Consider the following 12,679-nt stretch of genomic DNA (forward strand, 5'->3'; position numbering starts at 1 on the left):
ACCTAAATCCATTCTTTTTGTAGTCTCAATAATGCATGCAGTTTTACTCCGTACATGAAAACATAAGCACTGGAAACTCCAGCATTATTTGTAGAAATGTTTTACAGGGTAACGTATAACATTAACTGGATTGTATTTAATAAAGGGATAACATAAAACCCATATGGATTAGGTATATGCAAGCTGCCAGAATTAAAAAAAAGTTCATTATATGTATAATAAGGGACATCACCAAAATAAGTTTATATGTAATTGAAAGAAAAGCGTTTTCCTGTTCATGTCACAATTTGCATTTTTGCACAATGAACAATTCACTACACATACAGTCCAAAATATTACAATGTTAAATCAGAGACGTGATGAACGGTATTATCATGGGGTCTTTAGAAAGTGTCCTGTCTTCAAAACTGGAAAAGGACCGGATCAGATTTACCAAGGCAAAAATCCCATAGAAACAGCAAATCTCTAACCGCTTTCTTGCACAAGTATTGCACTCATTTTTTGGCAGGGAGATTGTGATAAATAACGTCCACTAAGCTATAGTCATAATTTGGGTAAGATTTTACAGAATTGCTCCACCACTGTTCAACAAATTGGTTTGATACACTGAGAATGTTACAGATTTTAGAAGATACCCACATTTTCCTAGTAGAACTCTTAAGCATGGTGACAGTGCCTTACAAACACAGAACACAGTTTACCATCTACTGCACATAATCACTAGACTTATAAACCGTGCATATTTATAAGTAGATAAAAGGGCTGTTATACTGTGTGATGATGACTTTGCCATTCCACTAAAAATCATTGCATTTTGCATTCTTGCAAGTTATTCAGCCATCTGCAGTCAAGAGAGGAATAGTCCTGTAACCCACTTCTTACTGCACATCATTTTCCGTGGGGGTATTTTATTACGGTTGATAAAGTATATATTATGTTGTCATGCAGTGAACGATTGAAGGTTGATTAGGCTGATGCCTTTCTAATATTCCTTAATGCAACACAGAGCACGGAAATCAGAAACAATCACCAGGATGTGGATGTGAGGGATTCGGAGAGGAACTGAAAGGGAAAAGAAGGGAAAAGATTACAAAAAAATACACCAAGAAACATAGCATGAAGTTGCTGAATTGCAGACATTTTTGGCTAGACTGTGAGTACAGTAGGCGCATGAAGTTGGTAATTAGCAGCGGCATGTTGAAAAAACAGTTTCTGCAAATACAAATGTGATTACACGCTCAAAGCACCTTACCACACACACAGACACACACACACACACACACACACACACACACACACACACACACACACACACACACACACACACACACACACACACACACACACACACACACACACACACACACACACACACACACGTACAGTTGTTTATTTTGTATTTTTTTTAAACAATTTCTATAGTTTTCTAAGCAATTAAGCCGTAAAGGTGTATGGGAAAGGATTGAGGGGGGCGGCAGTAACATCTGTTTACATACATGACTGTAGTACGTGTGTCTCTTCCATGACACTTCAGTCCTAGTAATAATATAATTGCTATAAAGGTTCCCAATTGAATAACAGTGTTCTGTTACAGCGCTCTCTTTCGAATTCATTTTCTCAAACATATGGACACGGCTAAGAGAGAGAAAAAAAAGAAGGGATTACAGAGGTGAAAAAAAAATGGGATAAACAATTGATACATTAGTCAAAATATCCTTTCAAGTTAAGAAGGAAAAACAGACACTTTGAGATTTAGGCGGGTAAATACCTAAAGCAATCCTTTGTTGTGTGAGAAAAAGCATTAGTGGGGGAGCAGACATCACATGTTATATGGGGTGTTACATTCATCTCCTGACATGGTACCGTAGTTATACAAGGAAGACTAGTGGACTCATCTATTAAGATCCTAACAGACTTCCCCTTTCTCTTCTCAGGTATGCCATATTAAATCCTGTTTTCAACTCACCTCTCCAGTGTGCATATATTCGTCATTTCAACTGCTAACACATAGGTACGAGAACGGTCTGATTACAGATAACATCTGTCTTCTGTGCCTCGTGTTAATTGACCCGTGGCTCTGTAGAATTTTTTTAGTGGTCAGATTACTTCTTAGACCTGTATACTGTAACTACAGTACCTGTAGTTTCTGGAGGCCTTTTGCATGTCTGTAGTGTACAAATAGCATGTGGGGTTTGTTCTGGGTTTTCCTAGTGGATATCTGTAACAAAATCTAATTGGGTGTCTTCTTGTATGGGCAACCAAACCTCACCAATGGAATTTGTCCTCAGTGGCTTTTCTGAAGACCTGAGGGTTCGGGTATTTTCCTTTGTCTTATTCCTCACCATTTATCTCATCGCATTAGTGGGGAACTTAATGATTATCTTTATCATAATTCAGTATTCTCACCTCTGGACTCCCATGTACTTTTTCATTGTAAACCTTAGCATTTTAGACATGTTTTACATCTCAACCACAGTCCCCAAGATGTTGGCCAATTGTCTAACACAAAGGATGATAATCTCCTTTTTGGGCTGTGTGGTTCAACTGTACTTCTTCCTTGCCATGGCAGCCACTGAATCCACTCTTCTAGCTGCCATGTCTTATGACCGATATGTGGCCATTTGTAACCCCTTACGTTATCCTGTTGTCATGAATAGAGGGGTCTGTTTGCAACTGGCCACAGGTTCCTGGCTCATTGGGATTTCCTATTCCATTATTCACACTGCCAACACCTTTAGGTTAAACTTCTGCCGTTCCAATATCATTGACCATTTCTTCTGTGACATGCCACCTCTTCTGAAGATCTCCTGCTCTGATACCAGACTAAACGAAATTATGATTTTTGGAGTAGGAGCGATCTTGATTTTGCCTTGCTTCCCTTTAATCATTATCTCATATATCTACATTATCAGGACTATCTTGAAGATCCCCTCGGCCACAGGACGTAGCAAAACATTCTCGACCTGCGTTTCCCATCTAATGGCGGTTGGCTTGTTTTATCTTACTGGTATCTCTGTTTACTTACGGCCAGTGTCCGCTTCTTCTGCTTTACAGCAAGACAAGATCAGTGCAGTGTTCTATACTATCTTAGTTCCAATGGCGAATCCCATTATATACAGTTTGAGAAACAAGGAGTTAAAAGAGGCCATAAGGAAGACTGTGACTATGAAGTTTCATTTTAGATGACAAACATGGACTGATCATTTCAACCCTTGACATAAACACTTCTTACAATTTGTGTGAACCCACTCTGTTAAAAGGCCAACAATTTGCATGACCAGCCCCTCCCCCCCCCCCGGCAGCCGCCGCCAGCCCCAGTGAGCCTGAAGCCAGCCCGCCCACGCAGCGCACCGCCGCCACCTCCAATGCCTGTGAACACCCTCCCACCTCCCCCTCTCCAGCACCCCACAACGGAGCCGGCGCCGACAACCAACCCACCGCCGCCACTGCAGCAAACCGCCACCACCCCCGCCGGGAACCAGTCCCCCCGCCCACCCCCACAGCACACCGCCACCACCACTCTCATGCCTGTGAACTAAGCCGGCAGAACGGGAGAGGGGGGGCCGCGCTGTGCATGGGGGAGCCGCATTAATGTGAAGGGGGGGAAATGCCGGAGAAAAGAGAGAGTGGGGGAGAGAGGGGAAGTGGGACACAGAGAGGGGAATGGGGACAGAGACACGGAGAGGGGGTAGTGGAGAGAGAGGGGGGAGAGGAGGGCGGGGGGAGAGGAGGGCGGGGGGAGCGGAGAGAGGGGGAGCGGAGAAAGACGGGGAGCGGAGAAAGAGACAGGAGGAGCGGAGAGAGGGGGGAGCAGAGAAAGAGGCAGGGGGAGCGGAGAGAGGGGTGGAGAGAGAGGGGGAGCAGAGAAAGAGACAGGGGGAGCGGAGAAAGAGACAGGGGGAGCGGAGAGACAGGGGGCAGCGGGAAAATTACATCCCGGGCAACGCCGGGTCGATCAGCTAGTCTTCTATACAAGAACAAACAATTTCAACAATTGTCCTGTAATCATTCATTCATATGCTTAAGCTTCTTTTTAGAAAAAGACAATTTCTTACACAGGTCTTCATAGGCTGTTGCGTTATTGGGCTGGCATATGTTATCATCCACACTGCCAACACCTTTAGATTAAAGTTCTGTAGTTCTGTAGTTCCAATGCCATTGACGATTTATTTTGTAACATCCCACCCCTCTTGAAACTCTCCTTCTCTGGAACGTGTTAATGAGATAGTCACTTTTATATTCTGGATTCTATTAAATTTCTTCTTACACACAATTATTTTTTATTTGATGGAGTTTACTATATCCAGACACGTGGAACGGCTATGGGTACCAGCTTTGCCCCTTCCTATGCAAATTTGTTCATGGGTTGGTGGGCGTCGTACCACGTGTTTGGAGATAGGAACCCTTTCAGAGATCACATTGTTTTTTACTGTCGTTTCATTGATGATCTTATTTTTATTTGGGAGGGTGATCTCACTACACTATTATTATTTGTTGATTCACTTAATAAAAATGATTTTGATCTCAAATTCACGTTCACTTATGATTATCACCACTTAAAGTATCTTGATTTATTACTTTACGTTGATCTTTCTTTGAAAATTCATACGGATATTTTCCGCAAAGAAAACTCACGGAAAACTTATTTAAGAGCTGATAGCTGCCACCCCAGGTCCCTCATTAAGGGCATACCGAAGGGACAACTAATGAGAGTAAAACACAATTGTTCCAAAGATGAGGACGTTCATAGGCAATCAGATGATTTGCAAAAAAGGTTTCTGGCTAGAGGCTATAGATCTTCGGACTTAATCCGGGCCAGGGGGGAAGTGGATCTGATGGATAGAAAACAACTGTTGATAAGGAAACCAAAGAAGGTTTCACATATTTCAGATCCACTTTTTATTACTCAATTTAGTCAGCAAGCACAGGAAGTCAGGTTTATCTTAGAAAAACACTGGGATATATTACGTCTTGACCCACTTTTAGGGCAAAATTTACCATCAAAACCAAAAGTGGTCTTCAGAAGGGCAAAAACTATATCTAATTCCCTTTACCCAGTTTATTCACGTCTCATACAGATAGTTCTAGACCCTCTACTAAGGGTTACTATAGATGCGGTTCCTGTAAAGTTTGTGATATTGTATTGCCAACTAAAACATTTGAAAGTAATGTAACAAAAGAAAAATTTGTTATACGCAGTTTTAGTAACTGCAAAACATCTTTTGTAATTTATCTCCTCACCTGTGGGTGTGGGAAACAGTATGTGGGACGGACCACTAGAAGTTTAAAAACACGTCTTATGGAACATCTTAGGCTTATTAAAAATAAGGATTTAACCCATCCAGTCCCACCCTGTACCCTCTGCCACAAGGGGGATGTTAAATATATTAGGGCATCTGGCATCGAATTTGTGCCACCCCATGTTAGAGGGGGCAATCGGATTAGAAGACTTGACCAGAGGGAGGCCTATTGGATTTTCACCTTAAGGACAAGGGCTCCTTCTGGCCTGAATACCGACTGGGACCTGACCCATTTTTTGTGATGATCTGGCCTCCCTCTGGTCTCTTGTTCTCCTCTGACATCTAACCCCTTTTTTTCTCCTACCCTATATATATTTTTTAAGATTAAATGTATATATCTTCTTTACAAGAAGGGATTTTAGTATGGGTTAGACTTGCTCTGAAAAATCTTTTGTACCTGTTTTTTTTGCATTATCTAAATTAATTTAGGCAGTATGATGTAATTTGGTCCTTTTTTCTATGGGTCCTAAAGTCATTGACCAATATGAGCTTTAGGGGCTTAATCACTTTTTTGAGAACACCTATGACTTATGCCTTACCTATGGCATGATGTGTTATGGTGACATGATTGACGTCGCTTGTGTTTCTGAATTGTTTGTTTAAGTGGTTTTGAACACCTTTTATAAAGATTTATTTATTACTTTACATGAAGTATATATATATGTGTTTATGCTAACATGCTAATATTTCATAGTATGGGCATGCTCAATTATATAGACTTCAAAATAATGTTATGTATCCCTTATATGAACTTATTGTAAATTTTGAGCGTCGTTCTTTTCCCACTATCTGAAATAATTCCTTGTGTTTTTAATTTTATATCGAAGTCTTGTCGACTTTACCTCTCTACTAGAAAATACATTGTATGTATAGGTTCACTTTAGGAGGGGGACATGGTGCTGTTTCATTTTTTTCTTATTTAATTTTATCTCACTTATTTGTTATAAGGTTTTGGATTATACTAAGAAGGGTTTATCTATTCACTTTATGCTTTTTCTGCTTTTTTCTATATGTCAACACAGTGTATGGTGTGGATATTAATAGGGTGGTTTTCACATGCCTTTTCCCTCTTATTAAATTTGTATATTTATATGTTTATATGTATACAGGAATATCTCTATGTATTTTTTTAGGTATAGTACACATTCATTTGTGTATGGGGATCTGTGTAGTGTATAGGGTGACGTCATTTTGCTAATTTCAATTTTAATATTGTTCGTGTCTTTGTGTATTTTTACTTAAAGTTTTTTTTGTTCAAAGGTTTATTCCTAATTACCAATCGGAAGCTCTGCTTCTACACCCATGGTTGTCCCCTGAGTGTTCTTGGGGAGCTAATAAAGTTTATTTTGATCTATGATCTTTTGGTCCTATCAGGACTGGGTTACGAAGGGGGAGCGCTCCGATTGGCTATACGAGCGGTAACATCACTGTCATGGCGCGAACGGTGCCTGTATTTATATCTGTCTGTTTGTTCAGTTTGTTCAGTTTGTATACACCTTGATAAAGGGCGCACGGCCCGAAACGCATAGGTGAGCGTTTTCTGGGTGATCCAGGGGTGATGATTGATCCCTTTATTCATTAAAAGGATTTTTTTGCTACCATTAGCCTCCTCCATCATTTGCTGGCAGTGCACTGCCTTTGTTCACCCATTCTACTTACGGCCAGTGTCCGCTTCTTCTGCTTTACAGCAAGACAAGATCAGTGCAGTGTTCTATACTATCTTAGTTCCAATGGCGAATCCCATTATATACAGTTTGAGAAACAAGGAGTTAAAAGAGGCCATAAGGAAGACTGTGACTATGAAGTTTCATTTTAGATGACAAACATGGACTGATCATTTCAACCCTTGACATAAACGCTTCTTACAATTTGTGTGAACCCACTCTGTTAAAAGGCCAACAATTTGCATGACCAGCCCCCCCCCCCGGCGGCCGCCGCCACCCCCAGTGAGCCTGAAGCCAGCCCGCCCACGCAGCGCACCGCCGCCACCTCCAATGCCTGTGAACACCCCCCACCTCCCCCTCTCCAGCACCCCCCAACGGAGCCGGTGCCGACAACCAACCCGCCACCGCAGCACACCGCCTAACCCCCGCCGGGAACCAGATCCACAGCGCACCGCCGCCACCACTCCCATGCCTGTGAACTAAGCCGGCGGAACGGGAGAGGGGTGGCCGAGCTGTGCACGGGGGGGGGCGCATTAATGTGAAGGGGGGGAAACGCCGGAGAAAAGAGAGAGTGGGGGAGAGAGGGGAAGTGGGACACAGAGAGGGGAATGAGAACAGAGACACGGAGAGGGGGGAGCGGAGAGAGGGGGAGAGGAGAGAGGGGGGAGCGGAGAAAGAGACAGGGGGAGCGGAGAAAGAGACAGGGGGAGCGGAGAGAGGGGAGGAGCGGAGAGAGGGGGGGAGTGGAGAGACATGGGGGAGCGGGAAAATTACATCCTGGGCAACGCCGGGTCGATCAGCTAGTCTTCTATACAAGAACAAACAATTTCAACAATTGTGCTGTAATCATTCATATACTTAAGCTTCTTTTTAGAAAAAGACAATTTCTTACACAGGTCTTCATAGGCTGTTGGGTTATTGGGCTGGCATATGTTATCATACACACTGCCAACACCTTTAGATTAAAGTTCTGTAGTTCCAATGCCATTGACGATTTATTTTGTAACATCCCACCCCTCTTGAAACTCTCCTTCTTTGGTACGTGTTAATGAGATAGGGCTTTTGGGGACGATAAGGTTAGTTCTGATGGTGTGTGTACCGAGACCATATGAACAATCCCCTCTGCCATAAGGGTATAATAAGAGATTCTCCACCTGCGTCTTCCACGTCACAGCAGTCAGCTTGTCTTATGTGTCCACCGACCAGCAGCTCTGCATATCTCCAACCAACATCTGATTACGCTCTCCAGCAGGGGCAGATTAGTACAGGGTTTCACACTATGATAGACGCAATGCTGAGCCCCATGATATACAGTACACCTTGAGAAACCAAGATCTGAAAATGCCATAAAGAAGATGAGTATTCAGCTTTCATTTCATAAGATATAAGATTGTAAGCTCTTCGGGGTAGGGACTCCTTTTCCTATTGTTTTATGTCTGAAGCGCTTATTCCCACTATGTGTTATATTATTATGTCGCGTGTATTACTGCTGTGAAGCGCTATGTACCTGGATGGCGCTATATAAATAAAGATATACACGCATACAGTTAGGTCCGGAAATAATTGGACACTGACACAATTTTCATCATTCTGGCTCTGTACGCCACCACAATGGATTTGAAATGAAACAACCGAGATGCAACAGAAGAGCAGACTTTCAACTTTAATTCAAGGGGTTGAACAAAAATATCGTATGAAACGCTTAGGAATTGCAACCATTTTCATACACGGTCCCCTTATTTCAGGGGCTCAAATGTAATTGGACAAATGAACACAGTCATAAATAAAATGTTCATTGTTAATACTTTGTCGAGAATCCTTTGCAGGCAATGACTGTTTGAAGTCTGGAACGCATGGACATCACCAAACGCTGGGTTTCCTCCTTTGTTAGGCTGACCATATTTCATTTAGATCAAAACGGGACATCTCCTCCCCCCGGACATGTTCTCCCCCCCCCCAGACATTTTCCCCTCCCCCCCCGGACTTTCCCCCCTCCCCCCGATGAAGAAACCCCCTACTTCAGCACATAGAATGCTCAGTGCAGTGGGGATGGGGGTACACTCCTTGTGATAATCAGTAATATGGGGTCACTAAACCCCAAAAATCAAACTGTGGAATGACTCAATTTTAATTGAATTTAAAATAAAAAAATGTATTACCCAGTAATAACTTATCTTCTCAGTGGATGGAATGATGCTGTACCCTCAGTTTGTGCACTGGGGTGGTGGGGGTGGAACGGAGTTGGGGGGCTGGGGTTGCACCCCACGATTGCCACTTTAAACAATCACAGAAATGGGATTACTTAAACAACTCCTAAAATCAAAAGGAGGCACAAACCCCTCTTGATCTGGGAGCGTTATGTGATGCAGTGCTAGAGTCCTGAAAAATAAACTGCAAGAACTCGATTTTTTCCACACATCTTAAAAATTGCAATTTTTTTTTAATCCTTGTTTTCAGTTTCTTAGTACAATAAAGTAAACACAATAAACAGAATATTTCTGGATTCTACACGCTCCCTCTCCTCACCTGCTTCTCCCCACATGCTCCTCTCCTCACCTGCTTCTCCCCCACATGCTCCTCTCCTCACCTGCTTCTCCCCCACATGCTCCACTCCTCACCTGCTTCTTCCCCCCCACTCCTCTCCACCTACCAGCTTCTCCTCATATGCCTCTCTCCATATGTTGCCCTCCTCAACTGCTTGCCCCACACATGTGCCCACATGATTGATTCCTCACCAGCTTCTCACCATGTTTCCCTTCTCATCAACTTCTCTCCCACATGCTACCCTCCTCACAAGCTTCTCCCCTCACCAGCTTCTCCCTCACATGTCTCAACAGTGTCTGTCAGGGTATACTGTAGAGTCGAGAATCAGGTGAGGTCAAGAATGACAGAGGAAATAGCTGGGAACAGCTGCACAAACACCAGGAACTTCCTAGTTTTTTCTGGATCATATATTGGAGTTCACAGGAGGAACATCAAGATACCAATCCAAGTGTGTGCTCACACTTGGCCGTGTGAGTGATTGCAGTCTTTTTCTGCTTTTTATATACTTTTGGAGTCAGAGTTCTGTTATTGTAATTGATTATCTCCTAATATTCACATATTTATTTATTCTGAGGGCGACACTGCAACAAGGAGCTAGAAGTAGAAGAACATAGACTGAGAAAGAAGAAAAACAACACAAGAAGAACGAAGAAGACTAAAAGAAACCATGATGCGACAGCATTTGCACAAGGCCGTGTAAGTGTTTATGGTATTATACACTTTAATTTCCATACGTCAATTGTTTCAGGGACCAACATACCTGAACCCCATTTGTTATTCCTTTTTACCCCTCAACCTGTGCTCCCCCTTTTTCCTTTTGTATTCTTTTCTATTCTTGAGGCTTATGAATGGTTTGCACCTTGTGGTGAACCCTCTGTATTTGCTCTCGGGAAGTCTTCTCTTTATGGTAGACATGGATAATGATATGCCTACCTCATGGAGAGTGTTCTTCACTTGGCTGGATGTTGTGAAGGGGTTTGTCTTTACCATGGAAAGGATCCTACGATCATCCACCACTGTTGTCTTCTGTGGTCTTCCAGGCCTTTTTGTGTTGCAGAGCTCACCAGTGCGTTCTTTTTTTCTCAGAATGTACCAAACTGTTGATTTGGCCACTCCTAATGTTCCTGCTATCTCTCTGATGGATTTTTTTTTTGTAGCCTAAGGATGCCCTGTTTCACTTGCATTGAGAGCTCCTTTGACCGCATGTTGTGGGTTCACAGCAACAGCTTCCAAATGCGAATGCCACACCTGGAATCAACTCCAGACCTTTTACCTGATTAATTGATGATGAAATAACGAAGGAATAGCCCACACCTGTCTATGAAACAGCTTTTGAGTCAATTGTCCAATTACTTTTGGTCCGTTGAAAAAGAGGGGGCTACATATTAAAGAGACGTAATTCCTAAACCCTTCCTCCAATTTGGATGTGAATACCCTCCAATTAAAGCTGATAGACTGCACTTTAAGCCCATATTCATTATCTAACTGTAACTTGAATTTATTTTGGTACACAGCCGAAATAACAAAACTTGTATCAGTGTCCAATTATTTCCTAACCTAACTGTATATATAAATACACATTGAACAGAGCTCTGCTTTAGTGTTTTTACAACTATTACCACTCAGTAAATGGTGCTTCAGGCAGCAAATATTTATTAAAATATATATTATGTTATATCTTTATAATGGACAAAACACTGAATAAACAAACAAAAGTACTAAGTGGTTCAACTTGTGTCACTTTTGCATTGTGTCATTTGATTTTTTGTATACAGATTATACACCAGTACTGTAAACACAAACACTGATTTGTTCCTTAAGATGTCAAATGGTTATACAGGTGTAGCCAGAAAAGTCGTGGTAAACAAAAGAGCAAAATGCTACAGTATGGCCGCCAGAGAAGACAAAAGCAGCAGTTGCCCGTATGGGAGTCCATCCTTCAGTATCAGACCCCGCACAATTGATCACAAATACCGCGCGATGCAGCGGTTGCGATCCTTTGGCTTTCACCGACAGCGAGGAATTTTAGTTTTGGCTACAGCATTTACTGCAGAAGACGGGTGCCCAATGCTACATCAAATTGACAAAACATATATGGTAATGAGTATAAAGTTTAAATACTTGAATAATAATAGTAATTTCTTGTTTTTTTAGTTAAACCCTTTGGCCAAAGCGTCGTAAGCCTGCATACCAAACGTCAAGGTAAACCAAAAATGCAGGTCCTAACACTAAAACTGTGCACCCTTCCTGTTACCTTTGTATGAGGGGAAGCAACTGCAGTGAGTCTTGTCCAAGTAATTACTGGGAACATTGGCAACAAATGATCACAAACAGGAAAGTGTTGCAAATATGTTGCTCTGCTGGGGATGTGGGCTAAAACCTGCTGTAGAAATCAAAAGATGCTCAGTACTGCACCGACACACTTTATTCGAGCAAATACCCAGTATGTACCTGGCAGATACCTGGAATGCGCCGCTCCTCACCTCTGACAAGCCCCGTTGTGTTTGCCTTCCCAGCCTGGGTTCATGCCTGGCTGACGGGCGGCTGATCTGTTAAATGATAATGATTAGGATTTAATAGGCTGCAATGCTTCGCGTGTCTACCAGATGGCATAAATTCATGAATTGTAATGCAGTATATATATATATACTGTGCAGTATTGCAGCCAGAGGGAATAAAATGCTTCAATCCCTGCCTGGAAAATACCTCAATGCACTCGGGCAGAAAACAGTCACAAACCTCAATACACCCGGGTATACCCGAATTCGTGGGACTAGCCGAGCTCGAATAAAGTGTGTCGCCAGTGTATATTAAAGCTCATTAAAAATGGCATTAAAGCTGCAGTTCAGTCAATATCCTGCATGTGTGTTTTTTTTAATAAATCAGTTCTGTAGTAAGAAAAAATACTTTTAGCATTTTCTGTTTTTAAAAAAACAACTTTGAAAGACCAATTTTCTTGTATTCTATTTTAACAGCCATTTTGCTAAGGCAACTGCCCCTTCATGTCCTGTCACAAGCCCTGGCACACCCCTTTGTCAGCCCTGCCCTCCCTCTAGCACAGGGGTGGGCAACCTATTTTTCAATGTAGCCACAAGTGTGGCGAATTAGAAGTGAAAATAGCCACAACATGTTAAAATTGAGGTTTTGTGTTGTGCATGCGAAAATTTGTTA

The 12,679-nt window shown here is 42.3% G+C and overlaps 1 protein-coding gene across 1 annotated transcript; it reads left to right on the forward strand.

Annotated features, from left to right (window-relative positions):
* Window positions 1–1,014: 1,014 nt before the first annotated feature.
* LOC142464529 (olfactory receptor 5I1-like) lies at window positions 1,015–3,249 on the forward strand. The gene is made up of 2 exons (XM_075567907.1): window positions 1,015–1,153; window positions 1,935–3,249. Exon 2 carries the CDS (start codon window positions 2,251–2,253, stop codon window positions 3,184–3,186), a length of 936 nt encoding a protein of 311 aa, XP_075424022.1. The 5' UTR covers window positions 1,015–1,153; window positions 1,935–2,250; the 3' UTR covers window positions 3,187–3,249.
* The last annotated feature ends 9,430 nt before the right edge of the window (window positions 3,250–12,679 follow it).

This window comes from Ascaphus truei, chromosome 13 (genome assembly GCF_040206685.1).
Source record: "Ascaphus truei isolate aAscTru1 chromosome 13, aAscTru1.hap1, whole genome shotgun sequence".
In the NCBI taxonomy this organism is placed as follows: Eukaryota; Metazoa; Chordata; class Amphibia; order Anura; family Ascaphidae; genus Ascaphus; species Ascaphus truei.

Bases quoted from the DNA above. Each gene is read 5' to 3' on its own strand.
- LOC142464529 (XM_075567907.1), top strand. From the start codon at position 2,251: ATGGGCAACCAAACCTCACCAATGGAATTTGTCCTCAGTGGCTTTTCT.